Below are 17,953 nucleotides of genomic sequence, written 5' to 3'. Positions count from 1 at the left end.
GAAAAATACAGCCATGGTCCAAAAGAGAGACCCACATGAAGAGAGAGGGATTTCCTTGGGACAGTCATTTTCTTAGTTTTTAAAATATCTAATTCAGAATAGAAATTAAAAATTATGCATAGATACATGGATGTCTATTGCCCTTGTCTAGCTCGGATTAACACATAGTCTACAGGCACACACCTGATCATCTACATTTGCTCTCTTACAACACTAAACTCTGTTTTCTACCTTTATCTCGTATCTACCTACCACTTCAGCATTTTATTAAAAATAATAATAATAAAGAGAGAAATGTGGTATCCACATATAAATCAACTTTAAAAATCAAATGAATATTCATATTTGAACTGACTGTTTATAGTTCATAATGCATGAACAAAACCGAAAGCTTCTGTGATGACTGCCCTTGCACTGTTCACCATGTAACTTATTCACTATGTAAGAATTTGTACTCCATGTAAGAACTTGTTCGTTATGCATCAGAAGATTGGAGACTGACAAAAATTAGGCTTGGGGTGGATTAATGATTGTGCATTGAGTATTGACCCCCCTATACAGAATTTTATTGTTGTTAACAACTAATTGATCAATAAATATGAGAGATGCTCTCACAAAAAAAAATATATATATATATATATATATATATATATATAAACACACTTCCAATTGTAAAATAAATAAGTAACCAGGATGTAATGTAATGTATAGCATAAGGAATATAGTCAAAATATTGTAACAACTTGGTGATAGCTGGTACCTAGAATTATCATGTATATAAATGTTGAATCACTGTGTTGTACACCTGAAACTAATGTAATACTGTGTGTCAACTACCCTTCAATAAAAAAATTAAAAAAAAATTATGCATAGAGAGTGGAATCACCCATAAACAAAAGTTTTTTATAAACAGTTTTCAACCCTTGCTATATGCCAGACTCTGATAGACATTGGGGATATGACAGTGAACAAGATAGATGCTGTTCCTGCCCTCATGGAGCTTTTACAGAGTAGGGTTTAGAAGTGTCTGGTTAACTGGCCAGGTTCAAAGCCTGTCACCACCACTTATTAGCTGTATGACAAGTTATTTAGCTTCCCTAAGGCTCAGTTTTCTCACCAGTAAGGTAGATATAATCAAATAACCTACTTGATTAAGAATACAGTAAAAAATAAGTGAGAAAATGTATGTAGAGTGCTAAGCATACTGCCTGGTTACACAGTAGGGTCTGAATAAATGTTGGTGGAGGATATAAGCAAATCTGAGGGCAAATACAGTATCAGGACACTGTGGTAATGCTGTGACACAAGAAAAACAGCACATGTGAGGAGAGGCATTAACTCAGATGTAAGAGACTCAGATAAGGCTCAGGAAATAAATTAAATAAATTCTGGGTTGTTACTTGCCAACTAGGAGAAAGCATGCCACATTTGATGACTAAAAGAAGTTCAGGGTGACTGCAATAAAGGCAGCAGGATGAGGCTGGGAGGTAGTTTGGAGCAAGATGTTGAGGAGACTTGTAAGATTTTTAAGAGTTTGAATTTTATTCTGAGGGTACCAGGAAACCAATGAAGAATTCAAAGCCAGACAATGATGTGATCTGATTTATAGTCTAGAAAAAAAATCATTTTGGTTGGGACTGTGGAAAATGGCTTAGAGGAGGGAAAGATTCTGGAAAGGCTGGCCAGAATTCTTCAGTAAATAGAGAAAAAAGGTGGTCTGAACCTGGAAAACAGCAGAAAGATAAAAATGGAACACTTTTGAAGATATGCAGGAAGTAATTGGAAAGTAAGCTATACATGTTTTCTGCTATCTTCCTAACTTTATTAGAAAAGAAAAATCTTTCAACAAATTTATCTTATTAGGTAACAGATCAGTGCTGTAATAGAGACCTCTAGAAGCATATGCCCCATGTTCGTTACCTAACATAGTAGAGATATTACTATTGCAAATTTAGAGCCATATGCAGAAAAACGTGAAGTCAGGACTACATTTGCATTCGGCTCTTGCTTTGGTGGCCCTCAAATTCTGTGGTGTAGTTGAGCAATCCCCATCCATTCCCTTCTTAGGATAATCTTTTGATTTGAGCTACTTCTGTAAGAGCCACCTTAGAGGTAATTAAAAATATGTCACATCATTCCTCTTTTAGTTACTGGGCTGTTCTTCATGGTGTTTAATTTTGGGGTGTGTTTGGGGTATTAGAAGTAGATGGTGCCCCAAATGAAAGAGTAGGTAGAGGGAGACATATTTTTTGGCCCCTTGTGAGTAGACCAAGATAGTCCTTTGACTCAAACTGAGCAAAAAGAATTCTCTCTACAGTTTGTACCAAGACACAGAAACTGAGGTCAGTGGGTGTTGGGAAGTGAAGCCATGTGTGGTCTATGCCACAGTTTGGGCCATGAAAATCCAAACCATTCTTACAGAGCAGCAGAAACAAAGAACCTTTTGGAGAAGATGATATACAGAGAGAAGGATGATGCTGACACATGGCACAGACATGATCATGTGGAGGGAAAAGAGAGAAAGAGAGAAGGGACAGGGAGAGGCAGAGAGACTGGAGTTTAGAAGCTCCTAGATGCCAAGCAAGGACATCTTAGAGTCAGATCCTCAAGAGTGTGTTTCCAACGGTGTCCTCATCCTTGGAAGCGACAGCACAAACATCCTGGATTCATCTGGGACTCTGTTCACCTTGGAATGCTTTGCTCCTTTCTCACCTGCTTCTACCCACCCACCAAAATCAATAAGCCTCAGCTTACTTCCTTTAAGGAGCTGAGTTCTGAATATTAACAAGATGTTTTCTGGGGTTCAGTCAGATTGTTCAGCTTGATGTCTACACTACATATTTTCTTATAACAGCACTGGGGACATAATTTTGCCAAGCTTCTCCTCTTTGCTGGGTAACAATCCTGCCCGGCCAAGTAGTTTGAATGGAGTTGGCCTCTTTCCTGTTTCCCTTCTCCTTCAGGTCCAGGATAGGCAAATGAGCTAGGTTTGGCCAATTAGAATACTTCCTCTTTCTAATTAATCTAGTGATTGATTGAGGGTGGGCACATGACCAGTGCAGGACTCTTCAGAGTCTTCTTAAGACTTTTAAGGATATTCCTGGGAAAGACGTGCCCTCTTTCAATGGGATTATGATTTGTAAGGGCAACATCATTTAAGGCTGCAGGCAACCCTTTGTTTTACTGTAGAAAGCATCCACCTGAAAAAAAAAAAACAATCACAAAGGAAAGTAAACAGAGAAATGGTGAAACAAATATATGGGGTCTTAATGATATTTGAACTCTTGGATACAGCTGTGCCTAAAGCTAGGTCTATCTTTTAGCTTCTTTTGTGTGTGTGTGTGTGTGTGTGTGTGTTTTCTTCCTACATATCTTAATGTTTTGACATCTTAAAAAACCTTTCTTGCCAGGGAGAGACTGTGCCCCCCTGAGCTAGCCAATTCTTAGAGAGAGCAAAGGGCCCAGTGAGGAGCATGCCTTTGATATGCAAACTAGTCCAGAGCCAGACCTCCGCCCTCTGGCCCATAAACTCCAGGGGGCAATATTCCTCTGCCTTAGTCACCCTAGGACCAACTATGGAGCAGCTTAGGGACCACCGCTGTAGCCAAAAGCCCTCCAACACTACTCAAATTAGCTTATCCTAATCTGTTCCCTCTGCCCTGCCTTGCCTTTCTTGTGGAAACCCCAGTAAAGGCTGTGGCTTAAGCTCTCCTCTCCTGTCATCTGCCTCTGACCACCCTGGTGTTTCTCCACATGGCTGTGCAGAGCATGTCATCCTTCCTGTCTCTAGGACTTGGGAGAATAATACACTTTGTTTCCTGAGCCTCTACTGCATCTTCACTTGTGACCCGGCCTGGCTGACCATCTCATAAAAGAATACAAAGCAACTCCCCAATCACATATATCAATACATTCTCTCTTTGGCATAAGCTCGTTTGAATAGGGTTTCTGTCATGGAGTTTTGAAACAGTTCTCAGTGAGACAAGAAACTTATAAAATCTAAAAATAGGTGCAGCTACCAACCTTGAGCCACCTCAGCTCCAGCAACAGAATGAATATGGCTTGTGAAGATTGAAGCTAGCAGGTCCAATTGGTGCAAATGTTTCTTATGCTTCCATTTCCTCTGAAATTAGTTATTACTGGCAAGTTATTAGAGCAGCTCAGCTGCACCGCTGTTATTTTCTACATCTCATAAATTTGGGGAGTCATGGGATTGAAATTCTAGGTTAGCTCTGACTTAACCAAATTGTGAAGTATTGACGTAATGGAAAACATATTTTGTATTTTGAGTTCCTTATCCTTTATTTAACACTCCCTTGGGCCAAATATGTTTTCCATTTGGGTGACTTGAAAGAGGGAGGCAGAGATATTCTCAGATGTCATTTCAGAGAATACTTTTACTTAATCAATTATACCTCTTTCTAAAACCGTTAGAACTGATTTTTTTTTTCTATCTCCTATGTCTTCTCTTGGGAAAACTTTATGATGAGTGGTGAGATCTTCAGTCTCATGATGAAAATAATGATTTGTACACACCCCTCCCCCCTAATATCTGTTAGAGGCCATGATGATTAAATCAGCAAATATCTGCATTAGCTGAAGAAATTTGTTATTTTTAATGGTATATGACACTTACTGGTTTAAAGATGTCTGTACTTTTTTCCTTTCACTATATTGCCAGCAGTATTACTATGTTTATAAACTGATAAACAGGTTTTAAATTTTGTAAGCTTCCTTCATTTGTGAAATATGATTTGAATAATTAGAGAAATAATAAGTCTGAGTGAGATGTGTGGGATTTAGGAAGGAGGATCTTGACCTAGGGACATTTTTCACTCCACGGATGTAAAAGTACTTACTTGTGGGCAAGTTGGGGAGAGTGATGCCAATCATTTTAGCTATGTCTCTGAAGATGCTTATCTTGAAGAGAAATGGAGAATACAAAGGAGAGAGAAATACACAAATGTAGAGAACTGCAGAGAATCCCAAAGAGTTATGGTTTTCTCACATAAAATGTTTACTGAGGAAACATAAAATAAATATTCAACATTTGGCTTGATCCCAGGAACTAAGGGAGCCATATCTTTGTATGTGCCATTTTGCTCTTCCTATAAATGATCCCTGATTTACTTTGCAACCCAGTTTCATAAACATGCAATGGTTTCACCTTGATTTGTGATGCAAATGGAAGATCAGTCTGGACTAAGTAAACAGGGAGGTAAGTGAGCATACAGACCCACTCTGCTAAACTTTACATATGAACATTTCAAATCAGACCCAATAGACATTTAAGCCTGCCTATCAGAACAGGTGTTTACAGCAAAGAAAGTTCTGGGCTGGACTGTCTGCCTTAAACCATTTGGAAACTGAACTGGCTGGAGCAGATTGCAAGGTTTAGGCTAGAGGAGAATGACTGATTCGTTTTCAGCCTAAACCAATTATCCAGCTGTTGAAAAGTTGAAATATTAGACCAAATTATATTACCTAAGTTAAAATAAGCACCACCGAGAATAGATGACTATATATATTAAGGTGCATGTATTTTGCAAGAGCTGACATTTCTATTTCTGTATCTTATGAGCCAATCTTGGAATCTTCATTGAAAATAAATTTGTTGTTAGCATGTTTTTGGCTATTTGTTTTCATTGGTTGATTTATACACTATTGGCACATTCGTAGAGCTATTACCTTGAAAGACTGGAACTTCCAGAAACATCCTTGACAAATCCATTAATAGAAACAGCAAAGCACTTAAAAACAAGAGGTATTTTCTTTGTAACAACTGTGGAGTTTGACCTAAAGCTGCAATGTGCTTTTTTTGAAAAAACCACTTATTCACACATGGTCTTATTTGATCCATATAACATCCCTGTAAAGTACACAGGGCACATATATTTTAGTATCTCCAGTTGAAAAATAAAGCCTTAGCAATAAATGACTTGCCCCAAACCATACAATTAGCAAGTGGCAGAACAAAGACTTGATCTCCATGCTTTGTATTCCAATTCCAGAGCGCTCTTTGTTGATACACAAATTAGATACAAACATAAAGAAAATTACAAGAGATAATTAGAATCATACCCAATTAATCTAATCTGTAAAATTTAAGCCATTATTTAAGATATAAACCTAGAAGACTGAAAACACATAACTGAACACATATTTATTGCACTGTATTACAAATTCATCTTTCATTGCTACTCTCAGGGTACTGGACTGGTGACAGATTTTTATACCTAGCCTGTCCATAAATATTTACTGACCACCATTCTGTGTAGGAATTTTGAGTTGGGTATTTTTTATTAAAATTGACTTGTAGAGTTGAGTGAGTATCCAGTCATTCCATAGCAAGTTACATTGAATTTTGTTGCCTACTCTTCCATTTTTCCTGGGTAAAGAAAGGAAAACCTGAAGACTTGGTAAGGCATTTCTCTCTGCTTTTCAAACCTCTGTTAAGAAGTCATATTCTCTCATTTACAAAATAGTTATCACTTATTAGCCATCTACAATAAGTTAGGTATTCACATAAATTACCGGTAATCTTCACATCTCCTGGTGGGTATAGCTGTCTTCATTTTACATGCAGTTAGCGTAGCATAGCAGTGAAACAAGATGAGATAGTAGCCTTGGATCAAGAGCAGGACCTTCAATCAAAACTACTAGGATTAAAATCAGGCTTCATACATACCAGCTGTCTGAACTTGGACTGGTTATTTATTTCTCTGTTCTTCCCTCATTTCTAAAATGGAATAAAATTACATGAAATTACATGACGTCATAGAGTTGTTGTGAGTGTTAAATGAATTAACACCTGTAACTGGCTTATAGTGCCTGGGCTTCTAGTGCTACCCAATGAATGCTACCTATATTATTAATTGTGTACCCCAGGTCTGAATCTCACCGCCTTTTTTCTTCTTTATATCTCTGCTACTCCCTAGGTGGCCTTATTTAATCCTCTGGTCTTAAATATAAAATTATACCCATGATTCCAAAACTTGTATCTCCTGCCAAACTGGTACTTTTCAATTGTCAGCCAACTCATGTCACTTCTCCATCAAAACCCTCCAGTGGCTTCCTGTCTCAGTGAAAAAAACAAAGCCCCAGCCAGGGCCTCTATGGCTCCATAAATTTGTCCTACTTTTCTGATCTGCCCCCCACCACTTTCCACTTTCTTTCTTTTCTGCAGAAATGCAGGTGCGCTTGCTGAACACTCCCAAGCATTTGTGCTCCTCAGACCCTACATTTGCTCTTCTGCCAGGTGTGCTCTTCCCCTGATATTCAAATGATACATTCTTTCACTTCTTTCAGGTCCCTGCTCAAATACCATTAGAGAGGCCATCTCTGACCACCTAAAATAAGGAAGGATTTCCCCTTCCTTTTCTTCTTATCCTGCTTTATTTTTCATTATGGTATCTATTACCATTATGTTTATTCATTTTTTTATGGCCTGTTTTCCCCTCTGAATATGAGCTGTATTAAAGCAGGGACGTTGTTTTGTTCATAGCCCCCAAATCAAGTACTTGGAACATGGCAGACACTCAATAAATATTTATTGCTTAACTGTAATTATGTTAATTGCCCAGTTAGAGTCAGAGTTTCAAACACATGTCAGCCTCCCTTTAACATCTCTTGCTCTTTCTACCCCCCTAATCTGCATCCCATGTCAGGGTAGATGCAAACCCCATTTATAAATATACATCAATTCTTAGGTGTAATTAAAGTAGAAATTTTATGCACATTACGGTTGATTTGCTATTCAGCATAATTTAACAAACATTTACTGTATACCTACTACATGCTCTTGGATAAGAAACAATGACCAGCCTACTAATATAGGGTAGCAGTTTATCCAAGAATCTTGAAGCAAGAAAGGTAAATATTTGTACTTGTGGATCTCTAAGTTCAGAATTATTATGTACACCTAAAACTAATATAATGTTATATGTCAATTGTATCTCAATTTTTTTAAAAGTCTTTAAAAAAAGAATTATTAGGTTTATCTGCTATATCACAATAGAACACTTGGCCGTCCCTCCAACTTCCTCTCCCCACCTTCCTCAGTTTCAGTCAGTCCCCTCATTTGCTTAAGCCACATTTCTAGCCAATTTCCTAGATTTCTCTTTCCCTCATCCACATTCAGCTCTTCTGCAAAGTCCATAATCTCTATCAGCAAAACTTAGCTTGAGCCCACCTGCTGCTCACCAGCTTCACTTCTATAAATCCTAGTCTGGGGACAACTCTACTTGCCTAAGTATGCAACCAGCAGAATCTCCCAAATGTTTTCCTTGCCTTCCCATTTTCCACCTAGCAGCCAGAGTGAGCTTATAAAAATGTGAATTACTTATCACTCCCCTTTGTAAAAGCATCAGTGGTTTCCTTTTGTTATTCCTCTCTAAGTTATCCCAATCAGAAAAATATCCAAACCTACCCTCGACTCCAAACCTACTTGATTTGGTCCTGATGACTAGTCCGTTCTTCTCACCTAGCATTTCCCCACTTATACACTACACTGGCCACCTTTCACTTTTATAAAGTGAAAGAATCATAGTAATAATTATCATGAAATAATGAAAATAAACCCTTCCCTGTCCCAAAATATTTGTACTAGCAACTCCTTGTAATTTAGGTCTCAGTTTAAATTTCACCTCCGCAGAAAGGCCCTCCCTAACTTTCCCATTTATAGTAGTCCCCTCTCTTTCTCTCACCCTTTGTTCAGACATAGGGTGAATTTTCATTCATTCATTGTGGACTGCACAAGTGCCATCTAACATTTTCCTTCTCTGTTTATAATCTATTTTCCTGCAGCACAATGTAAAACTTGATGAAGACAGGGACTTTACTTTCTCAGTAGGATTTATAACAGAGCCTAACACATAGTGAGCACTCAAGAAACTCATTGAATGGGTAAATCTTTGTCTCACCTTTGATAGCTTATGTAAAATCACAATAGTTTTCTAACACAGTTTCGATAACTCTGCCTCATCCATGTTCTCCCAGTCTGATAGCATCGCTTCAACCTTCAAAAAGGAACAATATACTAGGGAAGGATTCAGGTTCTCCAGATTTTTTGGCAACACTAGGTCAAGATCTGGACTGGGTTCAGTTGTTCAAAATCATCAGATAAGGAGAAAAATTTTAAGGACGGGAGAAAGAAAGTAATTCTTAGGATCACACATTTTTGTTGGAAATGTTAGATAAAGTAGCAGTGGACGGAAAAATGTTAGAGTGAGGGAGGAAAACTAAATCAGGAGGTAAGAGAGAAAGCTCACACCAGGCTTTATAAGTATTCATAGTTCTGGGCTTGAGTACCTTGTCTCTGCCTTGTAGATCAACACTAAGAAAGGGGGTGTGATGGAGTGAGGTGGGGTGGGGGCGAGAGAAAGAGATGGGTAGGAAACCAGATCGAGAGTCGCGAAAGAAACTAAAAAGAGACGAGAAGGGCAGAGCAGAGCCATACAAAGGCAGCCCCAGATATTGCCGGAGCTGCAAGCGTTAAAGAGAGGCGGGGAGTGACGCGGTTTGCGTCTGGAGCGGCTCCTTGGAGTCCACAGCATCCACCGCCGGAGCCTCGCCTTCTTTTCTCCCTCTGCAGACATATCGAGACACAAAAAGAGAGGCGACTCCTGGACCAGAGCGGGAGACCCACCCACACCATGACCGAGACCACCAAAACCCACGTTATCTTGCTTGCCTGCGGCAGCTTCAACCCCATCACCAAAGGGCACATTCAGATGTTCGGTGAGTCCTCCCGCCCACCCCCGGCGGCTGCTTCCTCCTCTCTCCTTTCCCTGGCACCTGTGTTTGCCAGGGCGACTCAACGGTGAGGCGTGTGGCCCTTCGGAAGGGTACGCCAGCTGATCCCGCTGATAGGAGGTCAGCCCCTCTCTCTTCCCGGGTCCCGGGAAGGGACGCAGACTGCGCTTCAGAGGCGTCACTTGCTCCGGCCAGACCATGATCGCAAGGGGCCAGGAGGTGGGGGAGGGGAGGGGTCCGAGGTGAGCGCTGATTTGGGCTGGGTGGACGGTCGAGGTTCTGGAACTGGGGTGAGGTGTGCGGTAGTTTGGCTACTTGGCTGATGAGAATCGCGATGGGAGCAGAGGCTGGGGAGCGGATTAGACGAGGCGTGGAGATAACGTGCTGTTTGTTTCGGATGGGCTGGAAGCTCAAAGGAGTTAAATGGTGTACATGTCTCGGAGACACAAAACACATTCACACACTGCATGCACACCGGTGAAGGGGCTGGGGCGTCAGTGAGATTGATTTAGGGTTTGACTGATGGTTCCGGCCGGCTCAGGGCGAACGTTAGAGGTGGACGACTGAGTGAATGGGGTGGGGGGCGCTGGCCGGCCTGGGCTTGGCGGCCGGGACCCGCTGCCCAGGAGGGGGAGGGGCGGGGAGGCCGCTGCAGGCTCTTCGCTAGCTGGTGTTGATGGATCGCGGCCCAAGTTGGCTGAGGCTCTGCCCAGGGCGGCGATGACACCCGGAAGGCTTGCGGTGTGCGAGTATGTGTGTGTGAGTGTGTGTGAGTTGGGGCGGCGGAGGTACATCAACGCGCGTTTGTTTCTTGGAGGCGTTGGGGCGTGGAGAGAGAGAGGGAGAACGTGGGGGCTTCTGGCTGCTGGTTTGGGATTCCGCAGGGGAAAGGGAAAGGTGATCGATGCCTGTCGGAGATCTCGGGCCGCCGGTGGGTGAGCGAAGCGGCTTCGCTCACGCTCTTGTAGGACCCAAAGGCGCGGGGGCGTGCGCGTTTAGACTGAGGGAGGGACACGGAGGTCACTCTAGAAGCAGGAATTGAGGAGAGACTGGAAGTTGGGGGTGTATTTTTCTGGCATTGAGGGAAACGAGGAGGAGAGCTCGTAGGCTGGCGACGGATGACACCGGTAGGAGGCCTTGACCCGGCAGGCCAGCCAGGCGCTGTCCAGAGGCGGCGGTGCTGAAACGCAGGGCGCGCAGACACTCGCTCTGGGCACACGTGTTTACCCCGAGCCTGAGGATTGCGTGAGCCGTCCTAGGGCTGTTCGGTGAAAGCCACATCACATCGGTAAAGACTGCGCGAGGTGGTTTAGACTAAAAATAATCCTCCTAACCTAAAAGGTGCATTAAACTGGGCCTGCTTATTAAAAACCTCACGAAAAGAATATAGACTACTTTGAGCAGACGGTGCATCAGGACACATTTATAGGATACAAGAAGGGAGACTGAGAGGTAATGCTTCCCTTTCTCACCCTCCCTTCAGCTTTTAAAAATATTTTATTAGGAGCTAATGCGAACTTACCTGTTAAATAAAGACTTTTGTCCAAGCATTAAGCAGACAAGAGCATCTCTACTTTCACTTTCTTTGGATTCTGCTGTCTTCGTCCCTGTCCTTCTTTTTCTCTGTCCTGATTTCCTCTAGCCATTTTATGTTGATGTACGTTATTCCCCTCAGGCAGGGATGGACTTTCCTCTGGAAATCCTTGGCTCTGGGAATCTTCAGTGAGCCAGCAGGTACTGCTCCTTTCTTCCTGGGACTAAGGGTGTAGTTAATTCCACTTGTTTTGGATTGAAAGAGGGATAGATTTAGATTGAGAATCAAGGAGTCTATTTTGCAGCTGCAGAAAGTTTGGTAACAGTAAAAAAGGCTTTTGTTAAGTTGATGCTGACCTGCCAGTTCTCCATGAGCTTAGAGATAGAATATATGGAAATAGGCATGTATTATAGCAGGAAGGTTTAGACATACAATAGGTGCAAGGAAACTGTTTGACAATAGGCTTACTTGCTTGATATTGGAGCTGAAGAAAAAGACTATCTTTCAACAAAGCCTTTTGAGTCCATTAGTTACATGTAATCCAGAAAGCAGCATGGAAAGAGGATCCTGTGTGCTCCCTGTGGCTTTAAGGAGCTTATAACCTAATGAAGAATTTAGCACATGTACATATGAAAAGGAAACAAGAACAAGAACACAAAATACATATTAAACTATTTTTTGTAGAATCTTTTGTGGGAATGTCTTAACTCTTGATAAATTTTGTGATTTATTTTTGTAGAATAGTTTCTGATTTACCAATCCTTGTCATATATGTTATATCACTGGTTCCTAATTATGAGTTTACATGAAAGGCATCCTTATCTTAATTTTACACATGAGAAACCCATGTTCAGAGGCTAAGCAACTTTCCTACATGGGTTAAGTGAAATGGAGAGTGGGTGGCAGAGCTGAGACTTGAAACCCACATTCCTGAATCCTCCTGTAAAGGCTCTTTGAACTGTACAAAAGGCAGGAAGAAGTGCTCACTAATCTTCTGACTGCATAATTCTATGAACTCTTATTTCCTTCATACATATACTAGCAAATTGGAATTAAAATAGCCATCAGCTAAATGAGACTCCTAAATATTTCCGTAAGAGCTTTTCTTCCATCCCCATAGGAACCGGCTATCCATGAACTATTTTCTCCTTTTAAATGGCTTTAAAGGTTTTCTCCCTAACAATACAGAAATGATTAACGCAATAAAATATTGCACTTTCTTTAAGGTCCCTGAAATTTGTAATAGAAATTTTTTTTTAAGACCCAAGCAGAACTTTCAAATCAGGTACCTTTAATAAAGCTCTTGTATTTTGAAATCCAATTGCTTGCCAAAGAAAAAAGAGAAGACTATAAAAAAAAAAAGAGAAATGGCCTTTTGAACTAAAAATTCTTCATCTCTGTAATGTAGTACTTGTAGAGTTCTCAATATTTGTAAAATGTTTATAATTAGCTTTTCCCTTTTCAAAGGGAGTTAATATTATTCCTATTTGTGGCTATAGAAACATCAAAAATTGGTATTTGTGATAGAGATATTTGACAACTATATACTTAACTGTAACTAAAGTGTTTTCAGGGATGAATACATGAACTAATGATGTTTTATTTCCTGGGTTTTCCTTATTACAAAAGATCACGTGATGCTAGAAGGTTTTTTTTTTTAATATCATTAATATAAAATCTTATGATGGTTTCACATAAACAGCACAGTGTTTTCAACATTCACGCATATTGTCAAGTCCTCAGCCCCTCCACTGAGGTCACTGTCTATTTGTGTAGTAAGATACTATAGAGTCATTACTTGTCTACTAGAAGCTTTTTGTTTCTTAGTTATTAGGTTTGTAAAGATCATATTTCAGTATAACTTTCTTTGCACTTATATTGCTATGTCTGTCAGTAAATCCACCACTGGGAAAATCTTAAATAGAAAAGTAAGAAAGAACTGATCAAATTAGTTTCTCCATAAAACATAAAGGAATTAAGGGAATCAATCACAATGAAGTATATCCTTTCTGCAAGAAAGATATTGAAATTCATTAACATTATGAAAATAAGATCAAAAAGGGTTTGCTGGATTTGTTAGAAGTACAAAATGGGAAAAAAAAAAACCAAGGCCCCAAAGTTGACTCTTTTTTAATGTTGAGGCTGTGAATTTGGGAATAGTTAATATAGTTCAAAAGACCATTCCAGAATTTGCCTGTCACAATGAGGATGGCTATATATTATTATATAATATGAATGCTTGGGAATTCTAACTCACTGGTAATTTAAAGGTCCACTAATGGAAACTCATGGATCAATCATGGCAGTTTCATTGGCAGGAGCTGTGTTTGCTCATAGCACATGAATAATGACCGAAAAAGAAAATTTAGACATTTCTGCTCACACGAACAGGTGGCTTGATTTACTTTGTCCTGCTGAATTGATTGACACAATCAATCAAGCCTCATGTGGACACAAGCTATGAGAGGTAGATCTGCCATCTAGAATTCATCCCAAACCAAACAACAGGATATAACCAAGAAGAAGGTTGATGTCCTAAGAATGTTGAAATAAGTGTTCATTTCAGGTTTTCTTCTTTTTTTGTTTTATTTGATTTTACTCTATGTTTCTAAGTCTTTATGCTTAGAATGGTCAGCATTAGGAAGTTCATATGCCTCTTAGGAAATAATTGAGCTATTGCTTAGTAGGAACATACTTTAAAAAATGTTATGAATCTCATGAGTAACATTTCTACAGTTTTCCAATGTTAGACCAAGTCAAGTGACCAGCCTGAAGTTTGGAGGCAAACTAAAAAACATAACCTGCCAACTCTCAAGTTTGGACCTCTCTATTAGAAATTGCCTCAACATGACAAGAAAATGCAAAACTAGACGGATAATCTATATTTCCCATTATTTATCTATTTATAGGTGATAACTTTGAAAGTAGTCTATGCGTGACTGGGAAAGAGAATGAAAACTCAGTTTTGAAAATGCTTCTTTAGAAAGATTCAAGTCTAAATTTATAAAATCATTGTCCTCTCAGCCATCAATACAGTGTTCTGTATGCAGTGCTTGCTTAATCAATGCTTAATGATACCATAAAATACACAGTTTCTAGTAGTGGTCTCATTCATTTGTTTTAATTGAAGTATCATTGATATACAATCTTATGTTGGTTTCAATTATACAACACAGTGTGTTTCAACAGTTACCCATATTATTAAATCCTCACCCCTTCTAGTGCAGTCATTATCACTCAACATAGTAAGATATTACAGGATCATTAACTGTATTCTCTGTGCTATACTACCATCCCCATGGAGGTCTCATTCATTTTCAAAAAGTTTTCAAATCATCCTTAATGTCTCAAAAAGATCCTAAGGACACAAAGAAATGCATTAAATATTTTTTCAACACTAGATTTTTGAAAACAATATTTAGCACGCAAATTTTGGTTAAACAAAGGCAGTTAAAATAATTCTCAAGGATTGATATAACAGACAGAGAACAGGGATATAGGAATTTATTTTGTAGAGAATTACATACCTTACTTATGGATATGTTCCATATCTCAATATATGTAAATGCAGTTTTAGTTTATCAGGAAGCAAGATTTCCATTGCCAGAGGTTTTCCAATATTAAGGATTCAATTACATGGAACATTTTCATTTTTGGGGTATAGTTTGGCAGATAGCCTCAGAAGTGTTTTAGCCCAAAAAGATGTGTTCTGTGGCTTACATGGTGTGACCAAGGCCATCCTCCTGACATTACCTCTCTCCTCCTTTTGTATCTCACAATATCTCCATGATCTATGAACTCTGCAGCAAAGGTGAATGTTATAATCACTACCAGCATCATCACCTTTCACATTATCATTTTAATAATGGAGCTACCTTATTTGAGCTTCTTTAACTATTACGCTGTTTTCCATTAAATCTATTGCATGGTTCTCTTTAGTTCTGGACAAAGTGAGCCAGCCAAGAAAATTCTTGTAATGTTGGGATAAGGGGATACAAAGAGGAGGTAGAAAAGGAGCAAGATTCAGGGGCTGAAAGTGGTGGCAGCTAAATCGCACTCTTTTTCTTTTTCTCCTGCATTATATTGCCTCCACATGGGTAGCCATGCTGCTACATATTAACCTCATTTAATCTTACTGGACAATAGGAACATGAGTAAAGTATAGCCCTTAGGTGAGACTAAATGCTTATAGTTCTTCTCTTGCTCCACTTGTTTGAGTCAAAAAACCTTGCACTAGTGCTTGATCCTGCTCTCTTTGCACATCCCATCTGTGTCAGCAAATGTTTTTGGATCTAGGAAATACAACTACGACCAATCATTTTTTCCCCAACTACAACCCTGGTATTAGCCTTTGGTATCTTTCATCCAAATTATTGCAATGGCTGCTTATATGATGTCCCTGCTTCTATCCTTGGCCTCAAGAATTGCCAAAGCAATCTTTTAAAAATGTAAGCCAGATCTATGTCAGATCATGTTGCTCCTTTGCTCAAAATCTTCCAATGGCTCCCTATCTTATTCAGGGTTAAAGTTATTAAATGACCTACAATGCCTCCATGATCTGCCACCTATCCCTGTCACCCTCTGGTCCCAACACACCTCTTTCACCTCATTCTTAGCCAGTGTCACTGACCTCCCTGCTTGGACCTTATAGTCTTTGTACTGAATGTTCCCTCTGCCTGGAATGCCCTTCTCCCACCATCCCCATGTCTAACTCATCCTCCCCAGAGTCTTTGCTCCAATGTAATCTTCTCATTGTTCATTTTGCAGGTCCTGCTCCCCTGATCACATAATTTAAAATCACAGCTCACTCACCCCCAGTCCTCCTTATCCCTCTCTGTATATCTTTTCCCCTTACCTCTCATCACCATTTAACAAAGCAGGTCATTTCCTTATATGTCATGTTTATTGTTTAATGTCTGTCTCCCTAGATAGAGTGAGCACTTCAAGGGCAGGGGCCTTTATCTACACTGCTCACAAATATTTCTCAGGCTCCTAAAAGAGTGCTTGTCATATAGTAGGTGCTCATTAAATGTCTGTTGAATGAGTAAATGAATGAAATATTAGAATTACCTACCATCCTTACCTGAAGTCTATATTCTCTCTGAGTCAGGAAGGGTAGAGTCATGAAAGGACTCAGTGACCATTGATTCCCTTAACAAATGTTTATTAAACTGTGAATGTGCTCAGGCACCATGCTAGGCCTCAGGGGTATGAAAATTAAAGGCACTCCTTCCCAAGCCTCACGTTGATCATCGTCTGTAGAGGGGATAAACAAACTAACCATAGCAGTTCAAGTCCTAAGTGCTATAAAAGAGGCAAGAATGAGGTAAAGTGGGATTCTGGAGGGAGAAGTTATCACTCTAGATATGGTGGGAGGGCCATCAAGGAAGGTATTATTAGTTAGTGTGAGCTTGAAAATCGGAGCTGCCCAGTGGATAGGATGGAGAATGGCATTCTGGACAAGAGCAGGGTATGTGTAAAGGCCCCAAATGGCATGGCACATTACAGAATCTCCAAGGAGCTTGCTAGATGACTAGAATGCGGGTGGGGACAGGGAAGGATGGGAAATGAGAGAGCCAGAAAACAGCAGGGACTTGGGGGAAGTGCAGTGCCCAAAGGTTCAGACTTTCCCCAGCATCTTTAGAGCCCTTGAAGGATGATGGGCAAAGGAGTATGTTTCAGATGGGCTTGCAACCTTAATATCAATGTTTCCTTTAGGGAGGATCTGCCACGGTGATTTTATTTATTTTAAAGCTATTATGTCTGCATCACTCTTTGGAATAAGGAAGACTTTTCCTTTCTTTTTTTTGTTTTTCATGATTTTATTTGTTCATTTATTTTTGTTTTCTGAAAGGAAACCATTGCACTTTGTACAAGCCATATCTGCTGAAGGAATATATAAGTGAAAATTCATACTGCTGTACAACCCACCCAGACAAGCAAACAATTGAACAACCAACCACTTCCCTGACGGCAAGTTGTTCTCACTAGGTTCTAAACGTCCTTCTGTACCTCAACGGGATGGCCCCTTCTTGCTCAAGTATTCTCCGATTTGGTGAATTCAGTTCACCCTAAGTTGATCTTCCATGATTTTGTAGAATTTGGATCAAGTGCCTGCTTCCTTTCCCATGGGCTTAATTGTCTGAAGAGTAAAGACCATGGATAACCTTTTCCTCGACACTTGTTTTAAGCTCTAATCCTCTTTGGAAGTCTTAAACAGTATATTTCTGCTCTTCCTGTAAAACTATGGGTTTCCATGATGTTGAAAGCTACTATTAGATCATTTTATATCCACACATAAGTGACATTCCATTGGGGAGTTGGGTTTCCCAATTTTTTACTCTTCAACATTTTTCTAACCCTTCATCCTGGTACCCACAGAGAGGAGGAACACTCATTCTGTGGAGCACAGAGACTAAACTACATCAATAACTGTTCGTATTTCTTTTGAAATATTTATATGCTGATAAATAGTTAGCAGTATATGGTTCATCACATGAACTACAGGATCTTTAAAATAAGGCAATTTTTTAAAACTTTGAAACTGTTAACCATTTAAGAAAGACAGTAAAATATTGTACACATAAATTTAAGCCATAATTGCTTCATTTACTATGAACCAATCTTGCTAAGCACAGTGTGAAAATTATTTACTTGTTATACCCC

At 39.7% G+C, this 17,953-nt stretch overlaps 1 protein-coding gene across 3 annotated transcripts in view; it reads left to right on the top strand.

The window, feature by feature from the left end:
- Nucleotides 1–17,953, top strand: part of NMNAT2 (nicotinamide nucleotide adenylyltransferase 2) — a 189,817-nt gene that overhangs the window by 38,836 nt on the left and 133,028 nt on the right. For all 3 annotated transcript variants that reach the window (XM_036912581.2, XM_036912583.2, XM_036912582.2), the window contains one exon: nt 9,593–9,738. In XM_036912581.2, coding sequence (XP_036768476.1) covers nt 9,654–9,738 — 85 coding nt within the window. In that variant the 5' untranslated portion in view covers nt 9,593–9,653. The remainder of the gene's footprint in view (nt 1–9,592; nt 9,739–17,953) is intronic.

The sequence above is a fragment of the Manis pentadactyla genome, chromosome 9, assembly GCF_030020395.1.
Source record: "Manis pentadactyla isolate mManPen7 chromosome 9, mManPen7.hap1, whole genome shotgun sequence".
NCBI classification, from domain to species: domain Eukaryota; kingdom Metazoa; phylum Chordata; class Mammalia; order Pholidota; family Manidae; genus Manis; species Manis pentadactyla.
The sequence above is the reverse complement of the archived record's forward strand: the minus strand, read 5'-3'. Positions and strand labels throughout refer to the sequence as shown.